Here is a 20,101-nt window from a genome sequence, read left to right as displayed (position 1 = left end):
ATTACTGAGGAAGTAGGATGACAGGAAATCTCATCTTCTATTCTTACCCATAATGGATAAAATTTGCTAATATAGATTAGTACTCATCTAGGACAAATTTAGCAGTTGGTGATGTGAGTAAAGTTTCACCAAGTAACTGCAAAATCTGTGACTTCCAAAATGCTATATCCTGACAGCTGTGACAAAGCTTAAGTGTATATAAAGAGTGACATTTACACCTTGTACTGAATCCCTGCAGTTATTTTCTGCCACTCTTCTCTGCTACACTGTTGCTTTTAGGACTTCATAACCATGGGTCAGTGGCTCCCAAACTGGCACCTGGAGGTGAGCAGCAGCAAAATTTCCACACTCCGATTAAATGTTTGATGATGTGAACATGAAGAATGGCCGCACCCAGTTCACCTAGGCAGCCAGGTGGTTGATTTTTGTGGGTTTGTATTTAATTTATTTATTTTTCTCAAAACCCAAAAACTTCAGACATTTGACCAAGATTTACAGCCTCCACTGTAAGTTTTGGCAATGAGCTATGCAGTTACCCTTTTATTGAAAAGACGCGGAAACCCCTTAGTAGCTCTGCTCCTTGCCAGAAGTGTTTGACCCCAAAAATGTGGGAACAACCATTCCTTCTGAGGACATTTCCAAGAGGCTCCTGTTCCCTGAGCCCTTTCCTGGGTGCCTGGTGGGTGACGGACGCAGGCCCCGTGCATCCTTCTCTCTTCTCTGTGGTGACCACTGCAGTTGTGTCAACAGAGGTTTAGGTCGGATAGCAGGAGAATGTCTTTCACCCAGAGGATGGTCGGACAATAGAACAGGCTCCTCAGGGCAGTGGTCACAGCACCAGCCTGACAAGAGTTCAGGAAGGGTTCGGACAAGGCTCTCAGGCACAGGGTGACGTTCTTGGGGTGTCCTGTGCAGGGCCAGGAGTTGGAGTCGAAGATCCTTGTGGGTCCCTTCCAACTCGGCATATTCTGTGATCCTGCCGGCACGGCGGAGGCGGTGCACTTCGTAATCAAAAACACACAGTTTTAAAAAATGGCCATATCCATGGCAACCTGAACCCGACACCGCCGCAGCCCAGCCCGCTCCCAACGCCTTTACACGTCGCAGAGCGAGGGAGGAAAGGAAGGAGGGAGCAGAGGAATGAGGGAGGGAGGCGGCGCCCCGCGGCCCCCTCAGCGCTCCGGCTCCGCCCGCTTGGGGCGCTGCGGCTCCCGCCCCGCCGGCCGCGCGCGACACCAGCGGCGCCGCGGGGAGACTCGGCCCGCGCCGGGGGCGTGGCGGCGGCCCTGAGTGACGTGCCCTCCGGCCAATGGGCGCGCCGCACGCCTGACAGTTAAGCGGGCTCGACCAATGGCGCGCGGCGGGGGGCGGGCGCGGCGCGGTGCGAGAGGCGCGGCCGAGCAGCGCGGCGGGCAGTCGGCGCGGTGGCGCAGGATGATGCGGCTGTGGCGCTCGGCGCTGCTGCGGGAGCTGCTGCTGCTCGGCCCGCCGGGGGCGGCCGGCGGCGGGGCCCCGGCACCCGCCGCCGGGACCAGACGCCTCCAGCCGCCGCTCGCCGCTCTCGGCGCCGGCCCGCCCGCCGCCCGCCGCGGCCCGGCGGCGATGCCGTCAGCGCGGGGTCTGTGCACCCGCTCGGAGGGAGCCTTGGAGGAGCCGGGGAAGGGGGCGCAGGCGCCGTCGCCGACTCCCGGCGAGCCCCCCGCCGACAGCGGCCACAACAATAACCACGGCGGCGGCGGCGGCAAGGAGGTGGCCGTAGGCGGCGGCGGGGAGAAGTGAGTGTGGAGGGGGCGGCGGGCGCGGGGGATGATGCGGAGGCGCCATGTGAGCGCCGCCTCTCCTTCGCACGCGTGGTGCCTGCGGAAGGGGCCGGGCCGGGCCGGGTGGGCGCTTTCCCGGCAGGTGCGGGGATCCCGGGGCCGCCGGGGTCCATCCCGGCCGCTCCCCGGGTGGTGCGGGCCCGGCTGCCGGCGGGTCCCGGCCGGCGGCTCGGAGCGGGAGGGAGGCGCACACGCGTGGCAGGGGGCGTGTGCGCCCCTCGGGGCTCCGCTCACCGCGGCGCGGGGCCCAGGCAGCGCCTCGGGTTCCCCCGGCAGCCCCGGGGGTCCCTCCCGCCTGGGTGCGGGGGTGCCGTCCGTGGAGAGGCGCGGCGCAGGTGGTAGGGTGGTTTTGGTAGCGCTTCCACCTGGCTAAAAATATTTTTCAAGAGAAGCGAAAGCTGTGTCATCTCGCATTAATTATTTAAGGCAGTGTGCATGGTGCGTAGTGCTGCCTTGGAAGTTTTGCAGCACTGTCTTCTCCGCGTCTGTATCCACCCGGCTGCGTTCCTGTGTAACCTGCCCTAGGGTGACCCAGCCTTGGCAGGGGCACTGGGGACTGGGTGATCTCGAGGTCCCTTCCAGCCCTAACAGTTCCGTAATCTAGGGCAGCCAGGGACAGATTCTGCCATCCGTACGGGCGAGTTCAGATGTTTATAGGTGCTGCAGGATGTGTGCCTGTGCCGAGGTCCTTACTTGTCCCTTGGAGACAAAGGTATGTGCAGGTAGTAGAATGATAAGGCTGTATATTTCTATGACGTTAATATTCCTTCACTCAGAAACTGAAATACTCCTTAAAAAAAAAACAACCCAAAAATTATCAGAGACAGGTGTATCAGCTCCAGTTTTTGTGCCTGGTAATGACTGATTAGTGGATACCAGGGGTTGAGTATAATGATCAGGTAAACGGTTTGACAGAGCATTCTTCTCTATTAGTCTTCAGCATGATGCAAGTCTTGAGTATTCATTTCCTACCACCCCCTACCTTGACAGTCTGAACATTGGCTGTTGTACCTGGATACATTGAGAATCTCAGATAACCTTTTACAAGAAGTTTGACAGTTCAACTGCAAGCCCCATGAAGACTTCTCCTTTGTATATGTTTGAAATGTACCCCATGGCATTCCTGTAGGCACCCTGTGCACTGATTATGGGGTGGCATAATTAAAATTAACCCCAAGCTGCTTTCCCAGGCTTTGCTATGCTTATTATCTAGATGAAAAGAGCAAATGACAGAAGAAACAGGGTCGAGAAAGGAGTACCTTGTTTTGACACTGAGCAAAGTCTCTATTAGTCTGAAAAGATTCTACAAAGCCAGTCAGGAAAGCTTCAGCCCTTAGCTTGTTAATAGTTCTGCTTTTGAGTTGTGGTTTGTGGGGTTTATTTTAGCATGAATTTCAATATGGCAGGTGGGGAGAGAGGCTGTGACCTTGTTCTTCTCTGCTTTTTCCCCCCAGATGCATTAGATACTCGGCCTGGTTCAGTGGGGTGCAGCCTGCTTTAAAGGCATCACCAGTTACTTCTGCTGTCAGATGCCTTAAGAAATGCATGCCCATCAGGTTATGTAACTGTATGCAAGATAATACACAATCATAACGGGTGTTATTTTTAAATTTATGCTGTTGTTCAACAAATACGAAGTCTCCTCTTTGAATTAGCTCTCTATATAATATTTTGCAATAAAAAAAAATTCCTATATTCAAATGGGTGTGGTTTATAAAGACTGCAATTCTGTTTTCAAGCAGAAATACAGAAGGACATTAAAAACTTTGGAAAAAACCAGCATGACAGCTCTGATGGGTTTTTGAGGGTATTGCAAAAGTGATTTATTGAAGAGGTGACATTTTCTTAAACTGAGCTGTTATTAGCTTCCTACAGCTAGCATCAATTAGGGAAATTCTTTAATTTCTAACATGTGTGGTAAAGCTATGTAATCACAAACCAGTTAAAGACTTTTAATAATTTTTGGCTTTTGACAAAAGAATGTATTTGAAAGTTAGATGATGGTTCTTTAAATCTTACTGCAAAATGAACAGGGAGAAATTCTGTAAAACATCTTGCATGAAGTTACAAACACAGAAAAGGCAAGAATCTTTCTTTAATTTCAGGTTGTGCAGGAATTACTGTTGGCACATTAGTCAGGCTGCTGGATACTTTCATTCTTACTTTTCTTGAAGCAGAACTCTGATAATCTTCCTTCAAGCATTTGTAAATGGTACATTCCACGTGGAAATCGTTGCTATATTAATACAGAGTACAGGGTTGAGAAGAAAAGTGAGGTTCTTCAAAAGACAGGTGTCTGAACTGCACTGACAACTGGGCTAAGTCTGTGCAGTCTGTATTCTGCTGATTCCAGCACTTTGCCATCCATAGTGTCTTAACATTTGAGTGGTGTTTGACACATGGTTTGTGGACTCAACTGGCAATAGCCTTTTTCTTTTTTAGTTAGTGTTGGGGGCTGTTTTTTTTCTATTTGATTATAAGGTCATGGTTCTGGGATACTGAAATAACCCATGATGTCAAAAGACAGCAGTAAGGTTTTCCTGTTTATTTGCTTTCCTGACTCTCCTTGTGTACAGAGTAGGAGTTGCAAGTAAAAGCCTAAAATGTTCTGTTCAAGGACTATACAGAAAGTTAGAACAGTTCAATTCTTCATAGTGAGAATAAATTTTGAGGTCTGTGGCTGATGAAATAACTAGTATCCCATTGCATAACCAGATCCCCTGGTGCATTTTTTCCATAACATCTTCCACCATTTCCTTATCCCTGCTATCCAGCCTTCACACTGTGTATCCAACTGAAACTTAAAGGAAAAATAATTGAGCTTAAACTGAGAGAGGTCACAGACCAGTAAATTTAATTAATAGGAATTGTGGATTAAGACACAATAGTATCTATGCTCATGCCTGAGTTATTAAAAAACAGTAGCCTAATACACTCCTAAGTTACAGATGTGTATAAAATTTAATATGCTTTGCTCCTGCTTTCAGTGTAACTGTTCTTTGCTTGCTTTTACTTTCAGTGTAAGAGTTCATCTTGTATCTTGTACTGGACAGTAAAAGGATGAAACAGTTTATCTTAGTAGAAGCTATTTCTAAATTAAAAAGGCCTTGATTAAGGTGAGAGGGAGGAGCAAAATGTGAGTGACCTTAACTTTTGAAAGCTATATTGCTCACTTTTTTTAGCTAGGTTGCAATAGTGCTAGATGCTAGTATGGAGAATATCACCAAACAGTTAAAGGAAGTGTTTTGTCTTGATTTTTTTATGACAAGGGAGTGGTAGTGCCCTTTTTTAAGGGCAGGGATGAATTCTGGAGATACTTTTCAAAATAAATTTGCTGTTGCAGGTCAGGCAACAGAGGAATAACAAGTAACCAGGCAGTGTTTCATTTTGCTGATACTTTTGATGGAGTATGGATGCAATACTCAGAGATGCCAGAAACAGAAGTGCTCTCTTATTAGACCTTTCATGACTTCTGTAGAGACCAAGGTTTTGAAGCTAGAGGTGGTTTTTTTTTTTTTTTGTTTTTTTTTTCACCAGAAGCACTTTGTTAGCTACTAAACATGTCTGTCTTTGGTCTGAGTTTATAAATATGTAGTTTGTTCTTGAACCTTAGTAGTTCTTGGGTAAACAGCTGCCCAACTGTTATGGGACCAGTGTCTCACTATAGGAGTGGACAGAAAGCAGTTACTTAGTGACTTGACCAGTGTTGGAGATACAACCAAGATATACAGCATCTGTAGCATGGTGACAACTTCTTCAAGGTGTCTGTCTTAGGTAGAGTGGCTGCTGACTGTGACTTGTAGCTTCCATGGAATCCCAAAATAGTTTGGATTGGAAGAGACCATTTAAAGGTCACTTAGTCCAAACCCCTCTGCAATGAGCAGGGACATCTTCAACCAGATCAGGCTGCTGAGAGCCTCATGCAATCTGACCTTGAATGTTTCCAGGGTTGGGGCACTTACCACTTCACTGGACAGCCTCTTCTGGCATTTCACCACTCTCACCATAAAATTTCTTCATTACATCTAATATAAAGCTGCCCTCTTTTAGTGGAAAACAATTATGCCTTGTCCTGTTGCGACCCTGCTAAAAGCCTGTCCCATCTCTCTTCTAGACTCACTGCAGGTACTGAAAGGCTGCAGAGAGGTCTCCCAGGACCCTCCTCTTCTCCAGGCTGAGCAACCCTAGTTCCTTGAGCCTTACCTCTTAGCGGGGGTGCTCATCCCTCTGGCCATCTTGGTGGCTTCCTCCAGACCTGCTCCAGTGGGCTGGTGTCATTCCTGTGCTGAGGGCCCCAGAGCTGAGTGTAGTGCTCTGTGTGGGGTCTCAGCAGAGCGGAGCAAAGGGGAAAATTCCCTCCCTTGACCTGCTGCCCACACTGCTCTGGATGCAGCCCAGGACGCATTTGGCTCTGAGTGTCCGTGCCTGGGTCGTGTCCAGCGCTCCTCCACCAGCACCCACAAATCCTTCTCGGCAGGGCTGCTCTTGATCTGTTCTTCCTCCAGGCTTTGTTGATTCCAGGAGTTACCGTGGCCCAGCTGTAGAACCCTGCACTTTACCTTGCTGAGCTTCATGAGGTTCACACCTGAACAAGCTTCTTGAGTGTGTCAGGGTCCCTCTGGATACTGGCCCATCCCTCAGGCTTGTCACCTGCACCACTCAGCTTGGTGTCATTGGCAAACTTGCTGAGGCTTCATTCAGTCCCTCTGTCGGTGTCATTGATGAAGATCTTCAATGGTCCCTGAAGGACCATTGTTTGTGATAGTAATTGTAACCTCATTTTTGTGACTGGTGTCATATTTGTTAATAATACCTGAAACTATTATTAGCAATATCATAATTTTATATAATTTCTTGTTCTGTAAGTCCTGTTCTACATTTTGGCAGTTCTATCCTGAAGTACGGAGTAAGAATCTTCCACATTACTTGAAATTTAGTCTTGTTTTTATCCTAGAAATTCAGCATTTGTTAAAATGAAGTCCCCCTCCAGAATCTGGTGTAGACATTGTACTGATGCAAAAGGAGGAACTGAAAGAAGGACTGCAAAACCCTTGTGCTTGGAATTCCTATGTTGTTTTTTTTGTATTTAAAAAACTATTCTACCACTCTTGTAGTCCACAGATTAGTATGCTACCAAAGAAATCTAGTTGTTTCATGGTCTGGTGCTTTTTATTTTTTTCCAAGAAGGTAAAGAAATATCAAAAGTCATTATTCATGAAATCAGGTAAACTGGAATTTCCACTTAATTTGACTGTGAAAACTGCAAGTTCCCTGACCTGAAAAACAGCTTTTTACGTGTGTGTGGAGCAGAATTATCTTGCTAAGTGTGTTCACAGTGCCAAAACACATCTTTTAGGTTAAGCAAACAATAGTTACTGACATCACTGATCTGATAAACTGCAGAGCAAGCCTTTTCACCCCTATTTAGCTGATAAACTTTACCAAAAGATGGACTATTTGACAAGGAGCAATTTTCTGTAAATGTATTGAATGTCATCCTCTTTGCTTTGGTCTCTGCAGCTCCGTTGTTTAATTAGGCTGAGTGACCCAATATTGAACAACAGCAGATGTGAAAGATATGAAAACCACGTAAAGATTTTCTGCTGTGAAAGGTGCATGACTCTTTAATAGATTAAAATCTTATGAAGAGGCAGGTAAAATCTTGGTTAAATGGCTGAAGTATTTTTCTGCATCTTTCCAGATAGAAATTCCATACTTGGAACAGCTGTAAAATTGAGTAATTGCTCAGAAATGTGTAATTAAATAAGTTATCAGTTAACATTTCTCAGTGTGTTTGTTGGCTAGTTTTGCCACAGTGAAATAGGGAAGTTTCCTCTGCCAGACCTTCAGCAGTCCAGAAATGACTCGTGTAGCAGAGACATTCCTTAAAACATGAAATATTGAAGTTTTGGGGAGCTCAGTTGAATGCTTTATGTAAATGATGAAGATGTAGGGGTGTAGATGATGTAACTTAGCATAACTTTTAAAATTAGTTCCCTGCAGAATTAGGATGTAGACATGCTAAAGCTCTAGTTGCTGTGTTGGTAGTTCTGGTTCTGTTGGCTGGACTGGACATACTGTCCCAAAGGATTGAAAGTGAAACATGCTGCCTGGAAGACCTGAATTTTCTTTAGGAAAAGAGCTGTTCAGTAATTTGCTTGAGGTAGTTGCAAACGTTTGTCTTGGTTGAATTGCCAGCCTGTCTGTGCATTAGTCAGCCAGCATAATTTAAATTAAAAAAAAAAAAATCTAGACTGTGAGACAAGGAAAGTTCTGTTGGCTTACAAAGCTGTCTTCTGTTCTTAGTATGTAAGTACAGGGTTTTAAATAGGAAAATGAGAGGTGATAGTTTTTACTACTCGTTTTCACAGCTAGTTACAAGGAAAGGAGGGAGGCAAGGGCAATCTAGAGGTTGTCTTAAATTTATACACGTATTTGGGTGTAATCATATTTTTATTAAAAATACATAAATCTGGCTTGTGTAAGTATTGGGAGAGGAGAGGATTAAACGTCAGTCAGTAAGATTGCATTGGCCTATCTAGGATCTATGCTTAGCTGTAGCATTTTTTTTTGCAGTTGTAACCCTAAGTTCTGTTATTCAAAGAATTACTAATCTCTTGACAACTTCAGTGATTAGAATTTGGACCTACTTTTTGTAAACACTTGCATAAATGTATAAAAATACATCAATTGCCACTGAGCATTCTAGTTTCAGGCAATAGTTTATCTATTACTGTATAGTAACAAAGTATGGCCAGTATTAATAGACTGTAAGATAGATCTTTAAAACTGATGGTTAAAATAGTGTAAGATTGCATGCTCTGCATTTTAGTTACTATCTACATTTTTTTTCTTTTGGTTTTATGTATTTTTGTTTGTCAAACATCAGAACATTTTCTTTTTTTGCCTGGAAACAAACCTTGGCACTTCAGGTGACCAAAGAACCAGAATCCCTTTGCTGTTACTGCCCCTCTCAGTCTGGAAGTGTAGTGGGCACTGCTTACAGGGCAAGTGTAGAGACTTGTCCTGTAAGCAGTGCCTGCTGTTTGTGCCTTGGAATATCAAGGAATATTTTTATACTTTTATACAGGTTAAATCTCTAAAATTCAAAGGGAAGGTAAAGCTGTCAGTACTACAACTTTCAGTCTTAGAAGGAATCGGAGTGCTTAGTTTTGTAGGTTTCCTTCAGATTTCACATGAAATGGAGATACAGGTAATGAAAACCTGCAGGTGTAGGGGAAGCATATCTCAGAGTGAAACAGGTAACACCTGGGATCCTTGGAGAGGGGTGTGTTTACACTGATAAGCACAGTGACCATTAAAGGTGCATCTACACTGGGTTTACTTAGCTAAGTAGGTGTGATGAGAGTCACTCCTTCTGCTTCAGGTGCTCTATTATGCTGTAGATGGCTTTGCTTGTGTCATGGTAACTGATGGGGCTTACATAAGCTTCTAGAAGGGTAAGGACTTTAGGACTCCACTGTGGAGTCCTGAAAAGGAGTCTGTTTGGAAGAAAATATTACACATTTATCGTCTCCTTCTTTTGCCTGTAGAACAGTTGGGTCAGTATGCGCTACAGCTTCCTTATGAGGCGTGTACATCCTGGAATCTTATAAATAATTTATCCTCTGCAAGTAACATACCTATTCTTGGTAACATCAAAAAGAGGGATATGTGATTAATCTTCTCCCAAAAAATCTAAGTATAATCTTAGCGGTAAATGTGTAAAATAAAAATATGTATATAGTAAAAATATGACTGAACTGCAGCTAAGAATGTTAGCTACTGTGAAATCTATGTATGCTACTTGAAGTATTACCCTTTTCTTCCTACTTGCAGTCTAACTAAGCTTTGTGTTCACTGATGAAAACGTTCTTTGAAATTAGTGGTAGCAGTGAAAATGTGTTTCCCTGAGGATAATGCAAAAATGTGTACAAATAAAAATAGGCACTAAAATAATCTGGTTTTTTGGTTTTTTTTCTGTTTTCCAGTAAAATGAAACAAGGTCTCCTTCCCAGCTTAGAAGATCTGCTTTTCTATACTATTGCAGAAGGACAAGAAAAAATACCAGTTCATAAATTCATAACTGTAAGTTTACTGTTCCAAAGTGCTGTATGAAAGGTAACTACTGCAAGGTTATTTTAACATTTTAAATGCAAGAATGCAAAGCAAAGAATTTCTGTTGTACTTGTTTATCTGTGGGAAGGAATGTATTTCCTCCCTCCAGTGCTGTTTCTGTAGTTAAGTAAGAGAATGAGTATATTAATATTAATGTTATTATTCACTTCTTTGATGTGCAAAAGAGTATGCTTGAAAGCAGCTGTGCCTGTGGCATGGCTCGGTAGTATTTGTGCTTGTGTAAAATGAAGTTGGACCACTGAATTTCAAATAACATTAATGTTTTGACATAAAGTGCAGCCAAAATGGCCAAAGGAAATTGCTAAAGAACCAGTGAAGTGTCACAGTGTCTCTGTTGATGATGCATTGGCAGATCTCTTACAGTGATAAATGCTGAGCAGTAGATAACTTGATTGTAATAGCATATCTTTTCACTTAGTAATTATTGTTTTATTGTAATAGGCACTCAAATCTACAGGATTACGTACATCTGATCCTCGATTGAAAGAGTGCATGGATATGCTAAGACTGACTCTTCAGACTACTTCAGATGGTGTTATGCTGGACAAAGACCTTTTTAAAAAGTAAACTTTCTGTCAATTATGTAACTCTAATTCTGAATGAATGCTGTCTGTGTGTTACTGAGCGCTGTGTTAAGGAGAGACATGAGGTATAAAAATCTGTTAGAAAGGGAGTCAAACACACACTGCTGATGCTGCTTTGATAAAAGTGTGTTCTCAGATTTCATGCAGCAGACAGGCTGTCTGATCTCCACAAGAACTTAATGTGTCAATATTGTTTGCACGTGTGTCTGACCCCATACTGCAACTCTTGGTCAGGTGCCAAACAAAAGTAATTGATGCAGCATTGTGACATTCACATTCTCTGGACAGAGAGACATAATTCTGTCTCTCAGGATTTTTGGAGAAGCACAGAGAGAAGAGAAAACAATCTTTATCTCTGCTCCTTTGCTTTCCCCACGTGGAATGTGGTATGGAGATTGTTTACCTGCAGTGATTGCTGGATTGGATTCTGGTGAAGGTTGTTTGGGTTCAGTGACCAGTGGGATCCAGCTGTGGCTCGGGCTCTCAGCAGAAAGTCATGAGTTTGAGTTAGATAGGTGAGAAGCAAGTATGTAGAATAGTATAGTATCTCTTTAAATAGTATATTAATGTAATATAGTTTTGTTTTAATAAAGCTATCCTTCAGCCTTCTGATCCGGAGCCAGACATCATCATTTCTTCCCTGAGCCGGGGTTTACTGCTTTTTTATTATACAGCATGAAGTGTTTAGTATGATTACATAAAACTGCTCTCTCACTGCATTGTCAGTTTTTAATCTGAAGTTCAGGATGCTGCTTCCGTGTGGTGAGATGTTCAGAGCATGTATATAATTTTAAAAGTGAGTGTGTGGAAAATGGTGACATTAAATTTCAAGATACACGGAGATGAGAGGGGTTAGGATTGCAGACATTGGTCTGTTTTGGAAATGATCTGTGTGCAGTATTTTAGTGATGCTTTTGTTAGGTCTTTTTAGCAAAGTCTGTAGTCAGCTGAAAAGTATAAACGCTGTTCAGGTTGTCTTCTGTTCATTTCAAGCACACTCCTTTGCTCCTCTACTTGCAGTTTTTGTGTGCCAAAAGATTGGAAATGTAGAGGCTCTTAAATTTTGAAATGAAATTTTTAGACTATTTTTCTGTCTACATTTTTATTCCATTTGCAGGGTAAATCATAATACCTAAAACTTACAATTTAAGTGCATATATGTAATACATATATTTTATGTACATATAGGTATATAAAATATATACAGTATATGCTTATGCTATACTATGTATTTACATAGTTTATGTAAGTATAAATATATAAACATAAAAAGTGTGTATATATATATATAAACATTTTTGGAAATAGATTGAGAAAAAGTTAATGTCTATGTGTGCAGCAAAAAAGCCAGTCAACTCCTTAAGCAGATGTGAGATACTTTGTAAAGGTCCAGCATGGACTAACTTTACTCCTGTGTTAAGTTATAGACCAGGTCTTCACTGTTTTTATTGTCAGCAGAGTAAGAACTCTAAATTGTTAGATTCAGAAACCTTCCTGGGCATATGGATGGATTGGAAAGGAAATGCATTTGCTATTATGTGTTACATTTATACGAAAAGGCTTATTTGTCACAGTAAACGGAATTATGTTTTTGGCAAGGGCTCTGCATTTGAGAAAGAACTGATTGCTAATTAGCAGGATTATCTTATGTTCTGTGTCACATCTCTGGGATTTGATCCTCTGTGTGAGGAGAGTAGTCATTTCTATAACAATTTGTGGAAAGTTTACATGGTTGCTTCTTGTGTAGGAAGAGTTTTGAATGTAAAGATTATACAGAGGTGGAGAGGTGAATCTTATTTCACAGAGCAAGCTTTTTTTTGCAGCAGCCGAAGGTTCCTTTGTAACCTTTTTTGTAAATTAAAAACCCCTGAATTTCAGTTACCTGTTCCTTGTAGGGACACTGCATTTGTTGTGAAGAGGCTTGCAAAGGGTCCCTGTATTTTCTTCTACAAGTGTTTAAGGTGTGAAATATAATAATGTATCTAGTCAGCTGTACTTATGTCAGGACTTGAAAGCTTCAGTTCCCTAAACATAAAAGTCAGTGGTGTAATTCTTCTCTTGAATTTGAATCTAAAGCTGCCAGATCAAATAAAGTATCAAGGTTAAGTGATCTGGAATAGTGGTAGCATAAGTTTGACTAAATCAATCAAGTCCAGTAGAAATTACCTGTAAAATACACCAGCTCATGCATCTGTATTGTCTGTCATTCTGTATGCATTTTTAGTGGTTCTAAGCATTAGGCTCCAATTTGACTAAAATTGCATTATTTTGAAGTTTTTTGGCTTTACAGCACTCTCCACATCATAAAGAATCTTCATGTTACAGGCAGAACAACTTGGACTTTTAATTTTTCATCTGCAGAATTTATTGAGTTGAAGACTTCTGAGGTGCACATTTTGGAGGGAGTGTTGCTAAATTAATGAATTAGCTGGTAATGTTGCATTTGTGTAACATAATGTGGTCCTTGCAGCATGAGACCAGGCTGCTACTGAAGGCAGTGCAACATGCTGGTTAGCTTGCTATGAGAATTTTTTTCTTTCCTTTTTTTCCTTTTTGGTACTACTTAATATAATAGTACTCCGTTATATTAATAGTACTCAACAGTTCATCTGTTGTTAGATGAAACTTGGGTTGCTTTGTGTAGGCAAGCAGTAATAAGCAATCTGAGTCAGAACTTGAAAAATAATGGATAAACCTAACAAGTGGTAAAGGAAGCAAAGTGATCCTAGCTTTATGCTAGAGAACAAAGATGCAATTTCCAAAACTCCTCAAACTGTTGATTTCAAACTTGGTTATACAAGTCAGTGACAGTGACAGTTAATATTGATCATAAGACTTGCAGCCTAATCTTCCTAACCAAAAGATAACAGAAAAAATTTATAGTTTGAAATGACTTTTTTTAAAGTGGGGCAGGAAATGCTTGGATTTGGATTTGGCAAGAGAGTTCTTTTTTTTTTTTTTCTTTTTTTTTTTTTTTGGCTGAAATTGTAAAGTTTGTCAAAATGGAAGAATGTGATGTAGGACATTTTTAGTGTACCTATCCTGTACACCACTAAACTATGTGAGAGATAAGGGCCAAGTTGTTCACAATATTTGACTGTGGAAAGGTTTTTATTTATCAGTATAATTATTTACTTAAATCTCTCCCTGTGATCTTTTCCTATTACTCCACTTCTTTGGAGCCTGAGGCCAACCATCTCCAGGGGGTTACCTGGAACATAATTAGTTCATTTCTTCAGTGGGGAGGAGATGTCAGCTGCAGAATTTTTGAGGCTGTCATGGCTCCTGTCCTGGCTGACTGAAAACTGTCAAACCTGTTTGGTGTCCTGTTAAAGGGAGACCCAAGAACTCTGTTATTTTGTCCATGCAGCTATTGTTCTGAATTCCCATCTAGATTACTTGAACCCTTGTATTTAATTTAGTCTGCGAATTCATACGATTTGCTTGGGTAAAGGAGTAAATACCCAGGATAAATACCCAGACAATGACCTTGGCAGAGTCTGGGAAAAATTGGTAAAGATAAGTAGTGCTTCACCAGCACAGCCATTTCTGTAGTGAGTTTTAATCCCTACATTAAAGGGATTGAACTGCTGAAGTGAGCATCATAGGTTTGGTATAAATTTTAAGTGTATAAATGCCCTTCTTGTTTCAGAAACATAATGTGGCCTTAAGAGGACTGTATTTCAGTGCATACTGCCTTCTTGTTTTCCAGACTTTGTATTGAATTGTTTTGAAAGGTTTGGGTGAACTTGAGATATTTGTTTTTTCTTACAGGAGTGCTTAATGCTACCCAGGTAGTACAGACAATGTACAAGTGCATCCGAAGTTTGAACCTAGTGCGTGTTATGTTGTTACCTCTGCATACGGAGCTGCCATCAGTGTTATTAATTACTTTTGAAAAGGGGTTTTGCACCTAGAGTAGGTGACTGTAATTGGAAGCTGCTGGGAACAAAAGCAAACAGCAGTTTTTGCAAGATACAGGAAAAAATATGACAGATTGCAACAAAAACAACTCAAGTGCAATTTTAACATAGGCTAAGAAAGCAGCGTATTGCAAACAGCAGTTTGTAAGGTGACTGTGTGCATGGGAACTTCAGTTCTCTTTCACTTCGGAAAGTAGTGCCCATCAGCATTTGAAGTGCGTATCGCTTGAATTCAAGATAAAGTCCTGGAAGTAGGAGGAGTTTAAAGGCTTAGAAAAAGAGGGGGGATTCAAAGGGAGGATAATTCTGTCTCTTCACTGGTCTTCATGCACCTTCATTTTGACCTGGTGATGACTTTTAATACTAGGGTAATTGAAATATCTATTCTAAGTGAAAACATTTCCCTAAAAAATTTTTTTTTTTCTGAATAAGTCTTAATTGGAAGGTATGCTCTTCTTGGTAGCATGTGCCTAGGTGTTCTTAACTTTCCATTTGCCTGCATTAATAGTACGTGTCTGCTTCTGTCAACACGGCCAGAAGGCAGGGTGTGAAGGTGTTAACTGTTTGTTTGCTGCTAAACCTGCCTTTGTGCTCCTTGCCCTGGGATAGGGCTGTTAATACCTTCTATCAGGTCATATTTCAACTGACTTGATAATGGCTGCCAATTGCTCTCCTCTCTCACCCTCAGACACACCACTTTCAGCATGCCTCAGTTTGTGTTTTCATCCTTCCTTCTGTTTGTCCTAGATAAGTCTTTTCCTTTTTACCTCATCGGTTTTCAGCTGTCCCAGATGGCTGACGTTCGGAGGCTGTGGCCGATAGCGTCACTGTGTTTTCTGGGCTGGAAGGCAGCAGGGATTCCTTGAGTGCTGGGCGTTTGAAGGAAGAAACTTGCCCTACGGCACACTGTTAACTTTCCCTTAGTTCGGGGGATGTTATCGGGATTTTCCACAGGGCTTTTTTTCTTATTAAGAGCGGAATCACGTTCCAGTTTGGTCTGTTGGCAGCGTTCTCACCTCAGTTTGTAGCGAAACGGTGAAGTGAGAGAAAGCAGCCCTGAACCTCCCAAGTCTGATTTAATTCTGAAATTAGCACTTTTTTAGACAAGGACTGGGTTAGATAAACTGCAGATGGTTTGATCCCAAGAATTGGGTGCTTTAGATCCCTTTTGCGAGCTGAGGTGCTACATGAAGGCAGGTTCATAATAGCTTGCAGTACAGCTTGAAGTTGAAACTTCAAAAGAGAGCTCTAAGTAGAAAGGAATAAAAATGAATGCACTAAAGCTATTACAACTAATTTTAAAAAATAGAGTGGCAAATCGGAAAAGTAAAAAGGACTTGTTCTTGTAGGCATGTAACTTCAAGGGACTGAAGGTCTTAATTAAATAACGTGTAATTGCTTTTTCACAGTACATTGTCAAAGTACTAATAAATGTTTTTAACTTTTTGCAGGTGTGTACAGAGTAATATTGTGTTGCTTACTCAAGCTTTCAGAAGGAAGTTTGTCATTCCAGATTTTATGTCATTTACTTCCCATATTGATGAGCTGTATGAAAGTGCTAAAAAACAATCTGGAGGAAAGGTAACCTCTTTGTAAATTCTACTTCCAACTTCTGTAGATTTTCAGTATTAACCAAATGCATCATTTGTTAAGTAGACAGGTTTTCTTAACATTTTTAGCAAAATTAAGCTGGTAACTTGATGAAAGAGTTTTGGAAGTTCAGTTATGCCTGCAATTTGTGAACTGTGTTAGAAATACAGTTCGCAGCCTCTAAAAGTCTTGTAGCATTTTGATGTTGGAATATGAAAATAGCGTTATTCTTTCTTTATTTTACATAAACTATAAAATTGCTGTATAATTTGTCAGACCACAGTGAGGCTATAGAAAAATTATGCAGCTCTACACATCTGTCTAGATTGTGTGATGAAAGTAATTGTTAATACTGCACCTTGGTTAGTAAATAAAAATTATTCTGGTGCTTATTTACAATAAATAAGTTATAAAATCCCAGACTGTTACAAACAAAAAATTTTATATTATTTGAAAATGTGGGACATGGTGTGATACAGAACACAGATACCTCTCTGAATGTGCTGAAAATTTTACTTAGAAAAAAAGTTTCATTTGATAATGATCTGGTGAATATAGTAATTTAAAATGAAGTTTTAGATCTAGCAGGTGATTATTTGTAGAATAAATCAGTTGTACCTTGTGTATTCTTTCCCCTGATATTTATTTTAATTAACATAGAGTTAAGCATTATGGATATTGTAATGTGTCTCTCTTTATTTCATGCTGTGATAGGTTGCTGACTATATTCCTCAACTGGCCAAGTTCAGCCCCGATTTGTGGGGGGTGTCACTTTGCACCGTGGATGGACAGAGGTATATTGTAACTTCTACATTTTCTTCTTGGTATAGTTGAAGGAAAGATAGAGGCAATGCTTCCGTAGCAATAATATTTGGAAGTTGGAAAGCTTTGTCTAATAGTACCTGTGCATCGAGCTTTATAACTTTCTGTGTCAGTCACAGTGTACTTAAGTGTACTTAATCTTTCTCTGCATTTTAATGTTTTCACTGTAACATTCTTATATAATCTGTGTGTCAGTGAAAAAATGCAGATTTGTGTTCTTTAAAAAGCAAATGAAGATGTGGGAACTGGACAGAACTGAATACAATTTTGTTTTCAGGTTTATCAAGCTTTCCCCTGTAAGGGTGTATGCAGGTCTTAGATCTAGTCAGAGTGATTTTATTTTTCTCAGTATTAGTAGCTCAGAGCAGCAGAGACAGTTAGGAGCCTAGATGTAAGGGGATACCTTGCACCATCTAGTTGAGGAGTAACATGAGCTCTGTGTCTCCATTGGTGAGTACACAATGCAAGGTGCTCTGCTGACCTGCAGGTTGCTGTGGTCCTACTGCAGGTTCTGGAAGCTGCAGTTTTTAGGTGTTGTGTTTGTGAATGGGGCATTCCTGAGAGCATCAGACTTGCTTCTGGTGCCTGTGGCTTGGAGTTCATTTTGCCATTATCTGTTGTATGTTTGCTTCTAATTAGCCATATGTTCTATAATCTCAGGGGGAGGAGCTGTACAAGTGAGCAGAAGTATTTTTTTATCTCCCTGTTTAAGTGTCTGAATTCTAATCTATTAATAGTAAAAAACCTTATATTTAAATTGGCATTTTGCTTTGTTTTGGATATTATGTGCTAATGAAAGTTCTTACTTTCATTAAGTTCTTACTTTCAAAAGTGTTAATTTTTATAATGCTTAATGTTGTGTAATGTTAGCTTTTATAATGCCAAAATGGTATTGTGATTTTCACTGAAGCCTTCTTGTGTTTTCTGCAAAGAACAGAAGCAAATACACTCCTGATTTTGCCATCAGACAAGTGGCTGCTTCAAGCCTTTTGGTCTATCTAGATGTGGCATATGCTGCTTGCATGAGTCACTCTTCGGTGCAGTCTGACATAGGTGCTGAAAGTAAACTTTCCAAAAGATAGCATGTAATAAGTGCTATATATTTGCAATTATTAAAGGAAATGTAAATACGGCCATTTGATTATTATTCTCAAATTGCAAAACCAAGCTGTATCTCATCTTTGTTTATATAGACATAAATAGTATAGTGGCTCTATTTGGGTCAGCTGTACCCTGCTGAGTGTGTGGTTTGCAAATGAGTACCATAAGTGTAAGTCTAGAGCTTTTGAGATGATTTTTCGCTCTGGTACAAATGCATTTCTGAACTTGTTTTTATTTTGTTACCTCTACAGTAGCCAGCAGCTGACTTTGTTATGCTTGGCTTAGGAAGTCAGTTGCTAAAACCTCTAAATGTCATGGTTATGTTCTTCAAAATGAGACTCAGTAATAATACACTTTTGCTTTTTGGGGTGTTTTTGTTAATAGTCCTTGTGTGTTAGATAAAGCATTTAACAGTACTGCCACAGCTGACAAACAGGAAATTTGAAGCCTCTTCATCTGTGTTTTTCCCAGGCATTCTGTGGGTGATACCAAAGTTCCATTTTGTCTCCAGTCCTGCGTAAAGCCTTTGAAATATGCGATTGCTGTCAATGATCTTGGCACAGAGTATGTGCACAGATATGTTGGTAAAGAGCCTAGTGGATTAAGATTCAACAAACTGTTCCTGAATGAAGATGGTAAGAGATACATTATACTTAAAAAATGCAAGTACTCAGGTTTAGAAAATTATGAGGCAAGCCTACACAGTTTTCTCAGTCTGTTTGATTTTACTCTATCCTCTTTAAGTCTTATTACTAGGCAGTGTCCCAGAATATTTTGCTATCAGTAAGGTAGACTTGGTCTGTGTTAGTCACTTCAGCCTAATTCAGAATGCTAGTGAAAGATGCTTCTATTCTGTTTGCTAATTACTAAGCTGTAGGAAAACCCAAAGAGTTTTAACAGTGCAGGCATTTGAAATTTCTTTTTATTGAGTTGAGTTGGTACCAAGAGCTCCTTAATCTAGGCTTCTGTAAAATGGTGGTGAAAGAATCAAAGATGTTAAATTGATTTTAAAAAACATATAATTTCTCAGCCTTTTGAGAAGCAGGTGCTGGTGCCAAAGGCCAGCAGTGACTAGCTTCCAGAAGGCAAAATCTTCCCACAGTTTATTCTAAATGGAATTTGGCTACTGATTCAAAACAATGTTTTTATTTTTTCCCCTGTGGCAGGATTATTTTAGCAAGAATTTCTCCTACAGCACTTACCTAGATTATTTCTTTTTCGTATTATATTAATTCTTAAGAATGGAATTATTTTTTAAAATTTAAGGCAAAAATCTGAGAAAGATGACTCATGTATCCTTAGAGGAAATACTGGATGTTATCTCTGAAACACAAATGTTTTCTTCTAGTGGATCTGTCTCAGTAAAAGAACAGACAATGTCTCTGTTGCCATGGTATTGCAATTAATATTTAATTACCAGCATAAGGCTTGGATGATATGTTTGTAAAGAACTGTATTGAATTCTGACTTAAATATCTGTAGCATTAATATATTAATGATACCTAATTATATTTATGTTTTAAATGCATGCAAGTGATATATATAAAAATTATTTATTTATACCTTAAAATCTTCTTTCCATACTTAAAATATATCTTTGCAATTTATTTCTTCTCTTTTATTATGTTAGTAAATTGTGGTGAAATACCAATGCAGGAATACATTGCCAAGAAAGGATTAAGCATTTTGTCAAGTTATGCTGTCTTGCTTTTGCTTTCCTAGTTTTTTTCTAAATACAGTGTTGTACAGTGTGAAGACTTGTCTTTCATATCCTATAAAAGCTTTACTATAAAAAAAGCTTTGGTGCTGAAAATTGCCCTTAATTAATTTGAATTAATACAGATTTTCTCTTTTTAATAACATGACAAAGCGTAGCAATTATTTTCTTCCTTTATTGCTACTTTTAAAATTGAACTATTGGGGAAGATGAATTGGTGGGCTGTGGTCTTTTGCATTACTGTTATACTTCAAGAGTGTTTATAAGGCTTTTATGCATAAGAGAATTTGGACAATTGAAATTTTGACCAATGAACATGAAATTAATAGAGAAGACTTAATTCACATGATGGAAAATTTAATTTTTAAGAATGTGCTTCTGTGGCTGATAGACATGAGTGAAAAA

At 40.4% G+C, this 20,101-nt stretch overlaps 1 protein-coding gene across 3 annotated transcripts in view; it reads left to right on the top strand.

Annotated features, from left to right (window-relative positions):
* Positions 1 to 1,382: 1,382 nt before the first annotated feature.
* Positions 1,383 to 20,101, top strand: part of GLS (glutaminase) — a 60,346-nt gene continuing 41,627 nt past the window's right edge. The window contains exons 1-6 of one of the 3 annotated variants that reach the window (XM_068196357.1): positions 1,383 to 1,775; positions 9,812 to 9,908; positions 10,401 to 10,522; positions 15,918 to 16,047; positions 16,771 to 16,850; positions 18,451 to 18,614. In XM_068196357.1, the coding sequence (XP_068052458.1) occupies positions 1,435 to 1,775; positions 9,812 to 9,908; positions 10,401 to 10,522; positions 15,918 to 16,047; positions 16,771 to 16,850; positions 18,451 to 18,614 (934 nt within the window). In that variant the 5' untranslated portion in view covers positions 1,383 to 1,434. Of the gene's footprint in view, positions 1,776 to 9,211; positions 9,247 to 9,811; positions 9,909 to 10,400; positions 10,523 to 15,917; positions 16,048 to 16,770; positions 16,851 to 18,450; positions 18,615 to 20,101 lie in introns of those variants that run through there. The other 2 variants (XM_068196358.1, XM_068196359.1) reach the window with 2 other exon arrangements.

Source organism: Anomalospiza imberbis, chromosome 7 (assembly GCF_031753505.1).
Source record: "Anomalospiza imberbis isolate Cuckoo-Finch-1a 21T00152 chromosome 7, ASM3175350v1, whole genome shotgun sequence".
NCBI classification, from domain to species: Eukaryota; Metazoa; Chordata; class Aves; order Passeriformes; family Viduidae; genus Anomalospiza; species Anomalospiza imberbis.
Note: the sequence above shows the minus strand (reverse complement) of the source record. Positions and strands in the feature narration are given on the sequence as shown.